General features: G+C 45.8%; 1 protein-coding gene across 4 annotated transcripts in view; it reads left to right on the forward strand.

Annotated features, from left to right (window-relative positions):
• Nucleotides 1-781: 781 nt before the first annotated feature.
• The window catches only part of BAZ1B (bromodomain adjacent to zinc finger domain 1B), a 45,072-nt gene continuing 32,117 nt past the window's right edge, over nucleotides 782-13,736 (forward strand). For 3 of the 4 annotated variants that reach the window (XM_039732885.1, XM_039732888.1, XM_039732887.1), the window contains exons 1-5: nucleotides 910-1,103; nucleotides 6,937-7,053; nucleotides 9,119-9,263; nucleotides 10,080-10,278; nucleotides 13,614-13,735. In XM_039732885.1, coding sequence (XP_039588819.1) covers nucleotides 991-1,103; nucleotides 6,937-7,053; nucleotides 9,119-9,263; nucleotides 10,080-10,278; nucleotides 13,614-13,735 — 696 coding nt within the window. In that variant the 5' untranslated portion in view covers nucleotides 910-990. Of the gene's footprint in view, nucleotides 1,104-6,936; nucleotides 7,054-9,118; nucleotides 9,264-10,079; nucleotides 10,279-13,613; nucleotide 13,736 lie in introns of all 4 variants that reach the window. The other variant, XM_039732884.1, reaches the window with a different exon arrangement.

Below are 13,736 nucleotides of genomic sequence, written 5' to 3' on the forward strand. Positions count from 1 at the left end.
TTTCCAATCCCCTGGAAAGAACTATGAGATCACAGCTTCTGCTTTGACTGCTTTAGGCAGGCAGTGCTCGAGCTGCTGCCCCTCCCGTCCCCAGTAAATGTTCATGCCACAAGATCCCCCCCATACACTTCCCATGAAGAAAAAATAAAACCATAAACCCACAAAACCCAACCCACAACTCTCGAATTTGTCTTTCCTCCATTCTCAGGAGCAGCACCCACGGGGTGGCCGGGCCTCCCTCCACAGTGTCCCAACAGCCCCCAGGCCGCAGCTCCTGCCTCTTCTTCAACCTCACCCGCCCCGGAGGCCGTCCCGCCGGAGCCGCCGCTCCGCTTCCGCAGAGAGCCGGCGCCGAGGGGACGCCGAGGGGGCGCTGAGGGGGCGCTGAAGGGACGCTGAGGGGGCGCTGAGGGGACGCTGAGGGGGCGCCGAGGGGGCGCCGAGGGGGCGCCGAGGGGCCGCACCGGCGGGCCCGGCCCGGGGCTTCCTGCGCGCGCCACACAAACCCCACAATGCCCCGCGCCAGACGCGGAGGACAAAGCCCGGCGCGCGGCCCCGTGGGGGTACCCGGATGGGCGCGAGGAGGGGCGGTGGCCGGAACGCCCTCTGATTGGTGGCCACGGGGCTGGAGGAGGCCGAGTGCCCTGTGATTGGTAGCCGCGCAGCGGTGGGGGGGAGGGCGAATAACGGGGGGCTACAAAATGGAGCCGTGCGCTGCGCCGCCACTTACATAACGCGACCTCTCACCCCGTCCTGCCGGCGGGGCGGGGCGAGGCGGTAGGATCGACCGGCCGTACGACCAATCCGCAGCTGGCGGGGCAGGCGCCTAGCCAATAGACTGTCGGCACCGCGGCGCGGGGGTGGGCGCTGCGGGGCGGGGCGGCAGGGTCGGGGCGCGCGCGCGGGGCCGGTCCCGCCGCCCGCCGTGAGGGGGAGCGGAATCTCCCGCCATTTTTCAACCGTCCCGCTCGGGCCCCGCCGGGTCCCACCATGGCGCCGCTACTCGGCCGCAAGCCGTTTCCGCTGGCTAAGCCATTGCCGCCGGGGGAGCCGGGCGAGCTGTTCGTCATCCCCCACACGCAGGAGGCCTTCCGCACCCGCGAGTATCCGCCACACCGGGGCGCGGGGGAGCCGGGGCGGGTCCCGGGGCCGTGGAGCCGAACAAAGCGGTGGTGGGGTCGTGCGGGGAGCGGGACCGTGAGGAGAGCGTGCCGGACGCTGCCCTGGGCTCGGCGGGGTCGTTGTTCCCTGAGGAGTTCCGGAGCCTGTTCCAGGCGGGCAGGGGAAGTGCGACCGCGCACACTCCACGGGGCTGGAGCGCGGGGACGGGGACCGTCAGAGCGGGCTATGAGAGCAATTCATGCACTCCTGCAGCGGGTGCGGACATTGGGGTCTCGCGGGCCAGGAGCAGGCTGGCACTGGAGGCTTCCTCAGTCCTTAATTTCTAGACAATTAAACAGCGGCAGGAGCTCTCGCTGTGTACATCCCAGGCTTTCGTTCTGAGCATATCTCTTCCTGGGCTGCTTTTGCATAAAAACCAATTTTTAATTTTTTTTTCCCCTGCGTGTGACAGCCTTTGATCGCCGGAAGTGGCCGTAGGCCAGGCTGGTGACTGACAGAGCCGCGCGGCAGCAGAGTTACTGTCCCCCTTGTCCGCAGCGGGGCTGAAGGGGCAGGACCTCGGCGCTGTGACGTGCTGACTTACTGCTTCAGAAGGCTGGGTTGGTGTTTGTGTTATAAAAATCAGGATCTGAGTTGAGAACTAATGAAGGACTCTTAAGTGAGAGGGAATGCATGGATATAAGGAGGAGGTATGGGCAATGTGGAAGACAAAGGGCCTCCAGAATTTCCATAGCCCCTGTGTTAAGGAGTGTCTTGTTTCTGCAGTGAACAGAACAGGTAGAGGAAGCCCCTAGGAAGGATTAGGTGGCCTTTGAAGAGGAAATGCATGTCTTGAGTGCAGGTAGGCATTGTTAATGCACTCAGCCCAGTAAAACAAGATTAGGTGGAATGTTGGAGGCTTGCTTTTTAACTGTGTTTCAAATTAAAACATGCAGTCTGTGATGCCTACCTGCTCTTTTGGTATGTGCAAACTGAAAGTAGCTCAGTCATCCACCTGACCAGGCAGTTCTTTCTGTTTCCCTGTGAGGAGTGATCAGTGATCAAAAAGACTAGTTTAAGCCTATATACTACTTTTATAAAAGAAGACGTGGCTTTAAGGGCCATCTGCCTTGTCGGAACAGCATAGGGAAGTTCTGGGTCTCCTTCTGAGAGCACCATTTTGTTGGGTGGCTCTTACGGATCTAGCAAGTAGGTGGAGGACATGTTTCTGCAAACACTGGGGTGGTATTAAAATTAAGGGGGGAAAAAAGATAGTTTCACATTCTGAGAGGGGAGGAGGGTGTTAGCTGTAGGATTAGAAGGAAAGACGAAACCAAGGTAAGCACTGAGGTTCTGGAGAGTTGCTCTTTTCTTGGAGGAAGAATTTCATCCGGTGCTGTGGGAGGCAGCCTAGCATGATCTAGAAAGTTCATCTTGGCAGACGGACGTCATGAGGCTAAAAAGAGAAACCAAGCAATGCTGGGTTTCTGCTTTGCCTTGTTGATGGTGTATAATATATGCTAGGCCAAAAGTGGAACAGAAAATTGCAAATGAGCCAGTGAGCTGGAGGGAGATGTTACCCAAGGAAGACTTGGGGGGTTTTTTTTGGTCACTTCCGTTTATCCTAGATAGTGTTGAGGAGGCGTGGCTCTGGAAGATGGGAGGGGCCTGCTGAGAGTGTGCCAGGAGATACCTGAGTTTTCACCCAGTGTTATTTATGCAAAGATCTGACAGAATATATTCTCCTGAATTGTTTTCTATCTTGGAAAGTTATTGACCAGTTCTTTCCCTAAAGACTGTAAGTTCTTGTACTGCACAGCTACAACTGAGGCATTTGAAGGACATCAAAATTTCTTAAAGCTTTTTTTTTTGTTAAGATTTGCAACTACTGCAGATTGGGTCACACAAAAAATAGAGACTGTGGTGGCGTGCATGAGGAGAGACGTCTTACCCTTGGGTGTGTGTTATGGAAGTGTTTGGCAGCAGTGGGAGTGGAATAAAATAAGATGGTCGGCAGAGTTCAGGTGTTTGTTTGGCCTCTTTTGCCTTTGTAGCTTTATGTGGTTTCCTTTGACTTCCAAATCCTGCAAAAACCTTATAAGAGAAGTCCTGCTGTGTAAAGAGAGCCCTTTGCATCCTGGCAAAGCCTTGGGTCCTGCTAATCATGTGGATGTGGGGTCATGGGGCAGCCAGGGATAGACTCATCCCTGCAGGAGCTCAGTGGGGTCTGCTCTGAGCTACCTGAATTGTTAGGAAAGTGTTTTGCATGTGTACAGTGCTGTCACCAGTGCAGTGGGTGCTGAGTATTTGCAGTCTCCCAAATACCCAAGTTTGTACCTTGGTGAACAGTCAGCTCAGCTGTGGGCATGTGGGTCTGCTGCAACATGGTCTGGAAAACTGCTGTTGGATCAGGAGATATGCTGGGTTCAGAGAGCTCAGCCGACCTGGGCTGTTCCAGCCAAAGTTTCCCTCAGCTTCTAGTGCATGGTTTTGAGAAACTGTAGTGTCTCCTCTCTGGATAAAAGCCTGCTGTCTTTCTTTAGTTCATACTTCTGCATGGTATCAGCGCAGGGAAGGAGAGGGGTTGGGCCAGGTTTGGCAGGTTCAAGGCTGCTGCTCTCATCCTCACATGTGATACTGGCCAGACAAACTCTGCCTGGAAGGTGGCACAGCAAGACACTGTTGTGTCACACTCTCCAATTGCAGAAGAACTTTGCCACACATCCAGGGAGTAGCACCTTATAAAGGTACTCATATTTCTGGGAAGTTTACCTTCTTGGCTAACGTAAGTGCAAACAATTCAGATGGAGTAAAACTTTTTTGGGAGTTGATATTAGTGCTCTCCTGGAAATTACTAACTGAGGAAGAAGTAAACGTTTTATTTTGTCAGCAGTTGTTTCATGCAGTGGTTAGTTTTGTTACTTTTAAACATCTTTCTTTTAAAAGGTGCCTTTTTTCTACTGTAATTTTGTTTGTACTTTAGTTTCACCGTCTTTCAGCATTGGATGATATGCAGTGCGATGCAAACAGGTGTGATATAGTAACAGCTGCACAGTGGATAGTCGTAGCTTTTTGGGCAATGTTCACAAGTAGCTTGTGTCCAGGATTTTTTTATTCATTCCTGTGTTGGGAATTTTTGGCAATGGAGGCTCCAGCTGTGTAGAGAGGTGGGTTGATTATGGCATACCAGGGGCATGATGACTTGCAGTCCTGGATCAGACCTGCTGAACAATCTGAAATTTCTTGGGTTTGTTTCCAGTCTGAGTGGAAAAGACAAACAGTGTATATGTAGTGAAAAGTTTGGGCTATAGTAAACTTTGCAGAAATATTCTCCTGCATTTTGGTTTTGTGCTGGCCTCAGGAATTCAAAGCAGTACCTGACCTGGAGCTCTTGGCAGACCACAAAGGCAAGGTCAGTACTGTGGGACAAGTCTGGAGCCCTAAGTAAGGAGTGTGTCCAGGGTCAGTGTTAGATGAGCTGATCAGCTGGAGGTGGAATTAAACTTCATGCAAGAGGCAGATCTGAGCTGAACAGGGAATGACCCTATCTGTCACTTCTAAATTCTAGGCTTGTCTGGGAAATGTGAGTCCTGATAAGGTGAGGTTAAGCCTGTTCTCGTAGGTGTGTACAAGGAGTAGAACATTCATAGGGAAAAGTCTCTTGGCTCTCCCTGCTGATATAGGAAATGATGTCAGGGGAAAAAATGTTTCATTCAGTTATTCCACAGATAGACAGAAGGAAACCAAGGGGAGAATGCAGAGGGGTTGCTGGATGAAGCTGAACATGGCTGCTGGTCCTGAATTTCAGCTTCTGTGTGCTGTGAGGATTAGATTTGGTTTTAAGGCTGTTCTTAGTGGGAAAGGCACAGGAATAAACAGTATTGTGGTTCTAACTTAGTCATTATTAAAGTGATTAATTGAATCATAGAAGCTCAGAATGGTTTGGGTTGGAAGGGATCTTAAAGCTCATCTTGTTCCACTCCCTGCTGTTGGCAGGGACACCTTTCACTAGACCGGGTTGCTCCAAGACCTGTCTAACCTGGCCCCAGGGATAGGGCAGCCATAGCTACTCTGGGCAACCTGTTCCAGTCCCACGTTTCTGTAAATTCAAAGAGGATTCCTGGTTTCTTCTTTGATTTCTTTTTTTATATTTTTTTCTCTTCTAGCTGAGTATCACTACAACAGGCATCACAGGGGCACTCCTGGGCTGGTCAGTGGGGCAAGTTACCTGTACATCAACACCCATAATGCAGCTGCTGTACCTTGTTATGCTTTACCTTGGGGCTGTGAGGAAACATTTAAGGAAATTTGCTTTGCTGGAGTTGTAATTCCTAATAGGAATCTTTGAAAAGAAAAAGAAATAGGTTGATCACATTTCAGTTCTTGAATGGCAAAAGGTGTGAGACACAGCGAGTGCTTTGCCGTGGCTGGTGGCTCTGCCTGTGCAAGAGCGTAGAGCAGTCTGCTGTTCTCACAAGACTGTGAATCGGTGCTGGTGCCTCAGTGGGCTGAGCTGTGGCTGTACCCAGTGTGCCTTGTGCTTCATGCTGGCTTTGCCACTGGAGGGCATATGAAGGAAAAGCAAAAGGTGCTTTTCTTGCTTCTCTTGGAGTTTCTCCTTGTAACTTCCCGTTAGAAGGGATGTGGCATTGATCACGGGCCAGTTGGTGTGGATTTAGACCACGCTGATAATTGTGCCTGTGCATCTTCTGTCCATAGTGAATGTGAAGTAGCTGCTCTCTGTTTACCCTGACTATTAATTACCACTCCGGTGGAGCAGGGAGAGCAGCCAAAGATGCTCACAGCAGAGTAGCTATTGCTCTCTGCACCCCGATGGCTTGCCCAAGAACCTTTTAATCATGTAATTCCACCTGGAATAACATAACCTTGAGGCAGGCTGTGACGCAGGAGTGTCAACACCTTAAGTGAGCCAGCAAGAAAGAGAGGGGCTTTTTACAAGAGCATAAAGTGACAGGACAAGTGGGAATGGTTTCAAATTAAAAGAGAGTAGGTTTGGATTAGATAATAGGAAGTTCTTTGCTGTGTAGATGGTGACCTCCTGGCATAGATTGTCTAGAGAAGCTGTGGAAGTGTTCAAGTGTTCAGGTTGGACTGGGCTTGAAGTAACCTAGTGTAGTCCCTGCCCATGACAGGGGGGTGGAACAAGATCGACTTTAATGTCCCTTCTGACCCAAACCTTCTGGGATTCCATGAAGCAGGCAATGCAGTTGGTGAGAGGGCACCTCATGTTGGAATGCAAAAGGCTGATATTGTAGAAAACCAAAGGAAAAAATGGCATTTCTAGGGGTTTCAGTTTCAAATGGTTTAGGTTGTTTTTTTTCTTTTGTCAAAAGATTGGGGGTCATGGGTAGCCTGGTAATTTGCATCTGGATTTTGTGACACCACCATAAGACATTGGTAGTAGCAGTGCCACAACAGTTATTGCCAGGAATTTAGCAGCAATTCATGCTGTACTTCCTGCATGTGCCTGTGATGTTGATTGTGCTGTTTACCAGTGTATCAGACTGGAAAAGCTGAAAAGTAAGTTCCCAATGCTGTGAAACCTTCAGCCATCTGTGCAGTGCAGCTGAGCTATTGGTGGTGTGGAGCCTTCTGTGCCAGGATGAGCAGGACAGGCATTTGGCCTCAGAAAGCACCAGCACTTAATTTAGCACAGCATCTTTATGGTAGTCAGAGGGTCAGACTGTATTGAGGCTCTCCTTAGTCTTTGTACACTCCAGTCATAATAGTTTAATTAGATTTTACTGTTTTGTGCTGTGGTGATTGTGGTTTCCTCTGCATAAATCCTGTTTTCCTGAGCTGCCACTTGTACAGAGAGTACGAAGCACGTTTAGAGCGATACAGCGAACGGATCTGGACGTGCAAGAGCACAGGAAGCAGCCAGCTGACACACAAAGAGGCTTGGGAGGAGGAGCAGGAGGTTGCTGAGCTGTAAGTACTAGCAGAGACGTGGGTTTGTGCCTGTCTTTAGGTGTTGGGGTGTAAGAGTGGGCTTGGGAATGTGTGGCTAGTTGATGAGGTGAGGTTAGGAGCTGTAAGGAGAGCTGGGGATTCTGGAGTTAAAAGCAAATTAAGTCCAAATTTTAAACCATCACTAATACAATTGGCTATTATTTAGTGTTGTATCTTGATATTACTTCAACCAAAATAGTTCAGCATATGGCACTTGGCATATTTTAAAGCCCCTGGAGTGTCAGGAATATTTTAGAGAGAAAAATAATAGATCTTGAACAATGTACAGTCAAAACAGAGTAAAAGGAGTCGGTTGAAGTGTTTGAGATCAGCCAGGTCTGCACCTCTAATTATTTTCTCCAGATCTGCATTAGAGTTGTTGCACTAATTAAAAAAAGTTGTAGTGAGATTTTCGAGAATCTACTCTACTTGAAACAACAAGAGTCCTTGTTCTGTGCAAATTGTCTTCCTCGGGGCTGCTGTGGCCCTGACCTCCTCCTCTAGCCCACAGGAATCCTTGGATGAGACCCAGCATGGCTCTTGTCATAGAAGTGAATTTTCTGTAAAGGTGCAAGTCCTTGTCTCAACCAGCACATAATTTACTGTGTAATTACCAAATCGTAGGAATTATGCCAAAGAAGTGATGTATTTCTTCATTCTGTCAACTTACGACTTGGACTTCTGTGACTTTTTTTTCCCCTGCATATAAACCGTGGAGAATGTCAGCAGTACTGCCTAAGAGGTGGAATTTTCTGCTGCCTCTCTTCATGTTTCTGATTCATTGGCAAATAGTTCACAGCCTTCTCCTAAGGAGAAATTCACCATCATTTGTGGTTAATCACAATCTTAAAGCCAACAAATAAGAAGCCTATTTGCTAATAGTCCTAATTTCTTTGAGGGGTGATGCACTACTGCTTTCAGGCTTTGCTTCCTGGTGTTCTTGTTTGAGAAGGCAGGGGTGGTGCAGAGGCAGCTCCATAAACTTAAAATCCTGAGTCAAAACTCAGGGGTCTGCTGCTACTTTCTTTTGGTTGTCCGGGTTGGATTGATTGACCGCTACTGGAAACATTAAGAAATGTCAGTGAAATGGAAACAGGAGATTTCTCAAATTTCCCAATAACGAATTCAGCTATAGTCTTTCTAATATGGAGGTGGGGCGTGGGGTGTGGGAAGATTCCATGAAATGAGATTTTGGTCTTGTCTCTTTGAAATGGAATGAAAAGTTTCCCAGGTAGTTTGTCTGCTTTAATACCCGACACTAAGCTGGATAGAAAAGTTCATTTAGACAGATTGCTAAAGGGATAAATTTGGTTATGGCAGTTGTAACACAGCACATATAGGCTGAGGGCTCTCAGCCACGGATCCTGGTGTCTGGGAAGATGCAAGTGCTTTGGAAAAATTGAGTATTTTTTTCCTCCTTACTTGCTTTTTAGCCAGAAGGTTTTGTGCAACATATGCCTTAGTGCCCATGCCAACTTCCTGAGGTCAGCTTTTAGAAGGGAAAGAAGGGAAGTTAATGTCACAGTCCTTTTGTTTCTTTGAAAATATTTGAAGATCATGACATGTGAAACACACAAGATGTTTTTCTCTGGCAAGATAATATGATTGTGTAAATCTGCCCCTGTCTTTACTGCACTGGCAGCCTGTTGGAAGAGAAGAAAATACTAAATCTTTATCAGAATCATGGTGTTACTGGAAACAAGTATTTTAAATTAACAAGCCCTGGGATAATTGCATCATCTTGATCTGTATTTAATATCTAATAGAGAAACAGTAATAATCATGAAAGGGTTCACACTCAGTGCTGCTCTTTCTGAGTGTTTACAGTATTCCTTCTGGGAAGAACCAGGACAACTGGGATTTTTCATGCCAGCTAACACCTGGGGAAGGGTGGGGAGCAAAAAGCCCTTGGATGTTTGCACGCTAAGGGAGCATCTGCCTCATTGTGGCTGTTAACAGGAATTCCTGGAATTGGGAAATGGGAGGGTTCTTTGCATTTGGGCTTTTATTCCCTTGAATAATGAAAATGTCTGTGCTTGCTCAGCTTAAAGGAGGAGTTTCCTATCTGGTATGAGAAACTGGTCCTGGAAATAGTCCACCACAACACTGTGTCGTTGGAAAAGTTGGTGGATGCAGCTTGGTTGGAGATCATGACCAAATTCGCAGTGGGTGAAGAGTGTGACTTTGAGGTAAGAATATGTTTTCTGTTTTATCCTGTTCTTCTGCATAGGGCTAATTCCAGATACCTACAGGTAGGAGACGGGAAGAATATGTTAGCCACTCAAATTATTAGAAGGATATGAAAATTTATTCTCTATAGAATCCCAGTGACAGCACCTGCTCTTGGATGGAAAATGGTCCTGTAGTCCATACTTCTGGTGGAAGGTGTCCCTGACAATGTCAGGGGTTTGGAACTGCATGGTTTTTAGGGGCCCTCCAACTCAAACCATTCCAGGATCCTGGAATAATAGCAAGCGAAAAATGACTGATATGTGTGTGCATGGGAAACTGATAAAATTGTTATACTGCTTAAATATGTGATGATCTGTTTATAATAAATACATGATTTAATTAGAAGAAATGAAAAATTATCATCTGTCATAATCTTTTCACTTGACACATTGCCAGAAGGAGCAGTAGTCTGAAACAAATGGACCCTGAAGTCAAAGCTTAAAAATCTCTAAAAAGACCCTTAAGATTTGAGAATTCCTTCCAAAACTGGGAATGTTGATGAAAACTCCAACTTCTTGAAAGTGGGGAGGAGTTAATGTTGTGTGGGGGCAGTGTTTAAGACATAGTCTCTAAACTGGGGTTGCTGAGAACACACTTGCACCTTGTGCACATGCTGTGTCCTTAGGCTGAGGCAGCAGCATTGGTAAATGCTGTGGGTTGGGAGTTTTGCTTTTAGGTCATCTTAGCAGGTACTTTTCCCTTTCTCATAGTGTTAAAGCCTGTTAGCTCATCTGTCTTGTTCAAGTTCGGTCTTCACCAATATTTCTGTCCAGGTTGGTAAGGAGAAAATGTTGCCTGTAAAAGTTGTGAAAATGCATCCCCTGGAGAAAGTTGACGAAGAGGCCTCGGAAAAAAAATCTGAAGGAGCTTGTGATTCTCCATCCAGTGACAAGGAGAACTCCAGCCAGGCAGCCCAGGACAACCAGAAGGAAGCAATGCTGAAGGAGGATGACAGCAGGAGGGATAGTATGAGTAAGTAGAGACCACATGGCAGTAGGTAGCACCTGGTAGTGAGTGTTGGAGCTCGCTCGGTGATAAAATTTACATCTTGGTGCTGCACTGCGAATGTCCAAACAGTGTTATAGGGTGAAAATCCAGAAGTTGTCATTGTTAGTGGTGAATTTTTGGGGCATCAGTGCTGTTGGCTTTCACGTGTTCTTGCCTGATTTAAAGCAGAAAATGTGCTGTCATTCTAAGGTGTAATACCAAAAACAATGCACGAAATGTATAACAAGTGTATTTAAAAAAAAAGTGAGGGGAACAACAAAGGTTTGTTCAGAATTATAAAGTTCTGCTGCAGTGTTCATCCTCAGAGTAAACCTCCCTGGTTCTAAAGTGTGTTATTTTGAAGTCAGAGACGAGCTCTAATTCTCTTTGTCCCCAGTTGTTATGAAAAATGAACTTTTTTTCATTTTTAGTTTATTCTAAATAATAAATTTTCAATCATCATATGTTGAGATAAAAATCTTTTTTTTTTCTTTCCCTAACAGTTTAAAATAAAGCATCCTTTAAAACCTTGTTCCTCTTTCAAATGCTCTCCTTTGGTGTTGAGATAGCTAGTGCTGTCCAAGGCTTTTCTTGCCTCTGAAGAAATATTGTTAGGGAAAAAAAAAAACCCAAACTAACTAACACCCCCCCCCCAAAAAAAAAACCAAAACAAAAAAAGCCACCGAAACCCAAACAAACACATTGTTTGTCCTTTGTCCTGTGCAACTTCTTAAAATGGAATCATAAGATACTTTAAAACAGATTACAGAAAGTGTTTTCAGACAAACCAGCCCCAATCCCACAACATAGTTCTAACCTGGAGAGCTTTATTTTCAACTCTCATAAATGAGTAAACTGTTGGCATTTGTAAATAGTGACTCCAGCATTCGGGAAAGTTGTGTAATCCCCTCTAATGTGGGGAATAAGAAACTTTGAAAATAGCCCAGCAAGAAAATAGCGAAGTCAGGAGTGGAAAAGAAGTCATACCAAGGTCTTGTCCTGAGCTTAAAAATTATCAGCTCTTTTTGACGAGTACTGTTACTCTTGAGATGCCACATAAGAGGCATGGGAAATACCTTTTACTTAAAAAATGCTCTGTGATCACATTTACAGCAGCTATTTTGGATTTGGATGATTAAATAAGATTTACCATGATCCTTTGGGCATTGGGGTGTGGTATTCCAGCAGCTGTGGGCATCGCCAGTGCAGCACTTCAGGATCGGATACTGCAGGAATGAGGGTTCCTGCTCTTGTTTCAGTCCCTGACTCAGTTGGTTCTGGCCTGTATATAGTCACCTCTGGGAACTGGGACTGTCCTCCCCTTCCTGAAAAGATGAACCCCAACGTTTTCCAGCTCAAAGTGCTGGCATAGTTATAACCTAAGCAGTTCTTTGTGCATATGCTGTTACTAAAAGGCTATTTTATTGCTGATGCTTTTATATTCTGGGTTATAACAGAATGTAGGCTCATAGTAACATCATTAAACTAATTCTTCCACAGTGTGTTAATATAATTATGTAGCAATTATTATATTTACACAGAAAACTACAGGAGTTGGAAATGTTCAGTTGCATCCACAGAGGCTGGGGGTTCCCAGCAACACTGACCTGGACTTTTCCTCTCTAGTAATGTTTACATGTGGCCACTTGATATGGGTTGAAGTCACTACACTAGAGTGAGTAACTGGAAGCAGTAACAAGCTCTGTATAACTGATGTAAGAGCTGTGTGTGCCTGTGCACACAAGAGGGGACAGAGCAAACTTTGGCAGTTCTATTAATACTTGTGTCAGACTTGCTGGTTTTGCTGGAGGAGAAATGGGGCAGAGAAAGATAGTTTCAGTCTCTCTGCTTAGGGGTCTACTGTCCTTCAGAAGCTAAAAATAAGGCATTATACCAGCTTTGTTGCATCATTTGTGTAGTCTGAAGTGACTATATTTTTAGTTGGTTAGGGAATGAACTCTAGAAAATCTGCAGGAGCAAGGAAAGGCTGGAAAATTGATGGTGAACTGCTGCAGGCTGGTTCTGTAGCATGAGCTGAGTTAGAACCTGTACTGCTCTGGACAATCTGAAATAATGTGAATACAGGAGACAGCACAGTATAGATGCTTTAGAAACACAGAATCAGCTGTGCTGGGAAGGACCTTAAAGATGCTCTCATTCCAACCCCCCTGCTCTGGACAAGGGCATCTTCCAGTAGACCATTTTCCTAAGTGCTTCATCCAGATGGCTTTTAACTCTTCCAAGCATAAATATCTGTTTCATTACAATAGAATGCAACAACAAATGAAGTTGGCTTTTTAAAATTAACTTAAGGGTGGAATGGGTAGTATTTTCTTCTTCCTCACCCAAATATCTGGGTGCTGTTTGATGGAATTCCATATAGCCATCCCTATTTATGGAATCTAGACAGTAAAGCACAAAAGAAGAGGTCACTTGGGTTGATACCGTGTTAGGTATAATGGTGCTGGAGCTTCAATGATGTGATTCTGAGATCTATATTCTTAAGCTTTATTTAGATTTAACATCTACTTTTATTCTCTATATGTTTAGTAGATTATTACTCTCATCCCTCATGCTTGCTTTATTGTTTTCTTTGAATCCTAAGAAGAAATACTTTCCTGTGAGAGTGGTGAGCCCCTGGCACAGGTTGCCCAGAGTAGCTGTGGCTGCCCCATTCCTAGAAGTGTCTAAGACCAGGTTGGGCAGGGCTTGTAGCATGCTGGTCTAGTGGAAAGTGTCTCTGGTCTAGTGAAGGTGGGAGGTGGAATGAGATTACTTTTAAGGTCCCTTCCATCTCAGACTATTCCATAATTAGCCACATTCCATTTGGTAGCCACAAATATAAAAACATTTGGAGATTACTTTCTTCTTAAGAAAAAAACAAGTCAGTGATTCCTGCCGTGGAACTATTTCAAAGAAGGCATAGCATAGGCAGCCAGGGCTGTTGGAGGAATTCTCTTAGCAGGTTTACTGGTTGGGTTATATCTCCTCTTCATAAATCTTACAGACATTTTCTACCTTTGCGTACGTGGTTGCAGTTTACTTTCTGCAGAGAGATGGGTTTAAATGAAGATGGTCCTTTGTACTCCTTGAAGATAGATGTTACCTCCTTAGTTCTCAGAGCTGGTCTGGGCCTCCATTTCTGGCCTGTATCTTCTGGCTATTTCTAAAACCCAGTTTGGGTTATATTCCTGATGTTCTAGTTTAACCAAACACTGTACAGATGGCAAGAAGTAGGATGCCCTGTCCAGTGGTGGCCTGGATTTTTAAAACTTTTTTTTTTAACTATAATAAGACTGTGTATCACCTTCTTTTGTCAGATGATCGAGCACGTAGGTCTCCTCGAAAGCTTCCCACTTCGTTGAAGAAGGAAGAAAGGAAGTGGGTCCCACCTAAATTCCTGCCACACAAATATGATGTCAAACTGAAAAATGAAGATAAGG

This window comes from Passer montanus, unplaced genomic scaffold, assembly GCF_014805655.1.
Source record: "Passer montanus isolate IOZ18808 unplaced genomic scaffold, ASM1480565v1 scaffold81, whole genome shotgun sequence".
Lineage (NCBI taxonomy): Eukaryota > Metazoa > Chordata > Aves > Passeriformes > Passeridae > Passer > Passer montanus.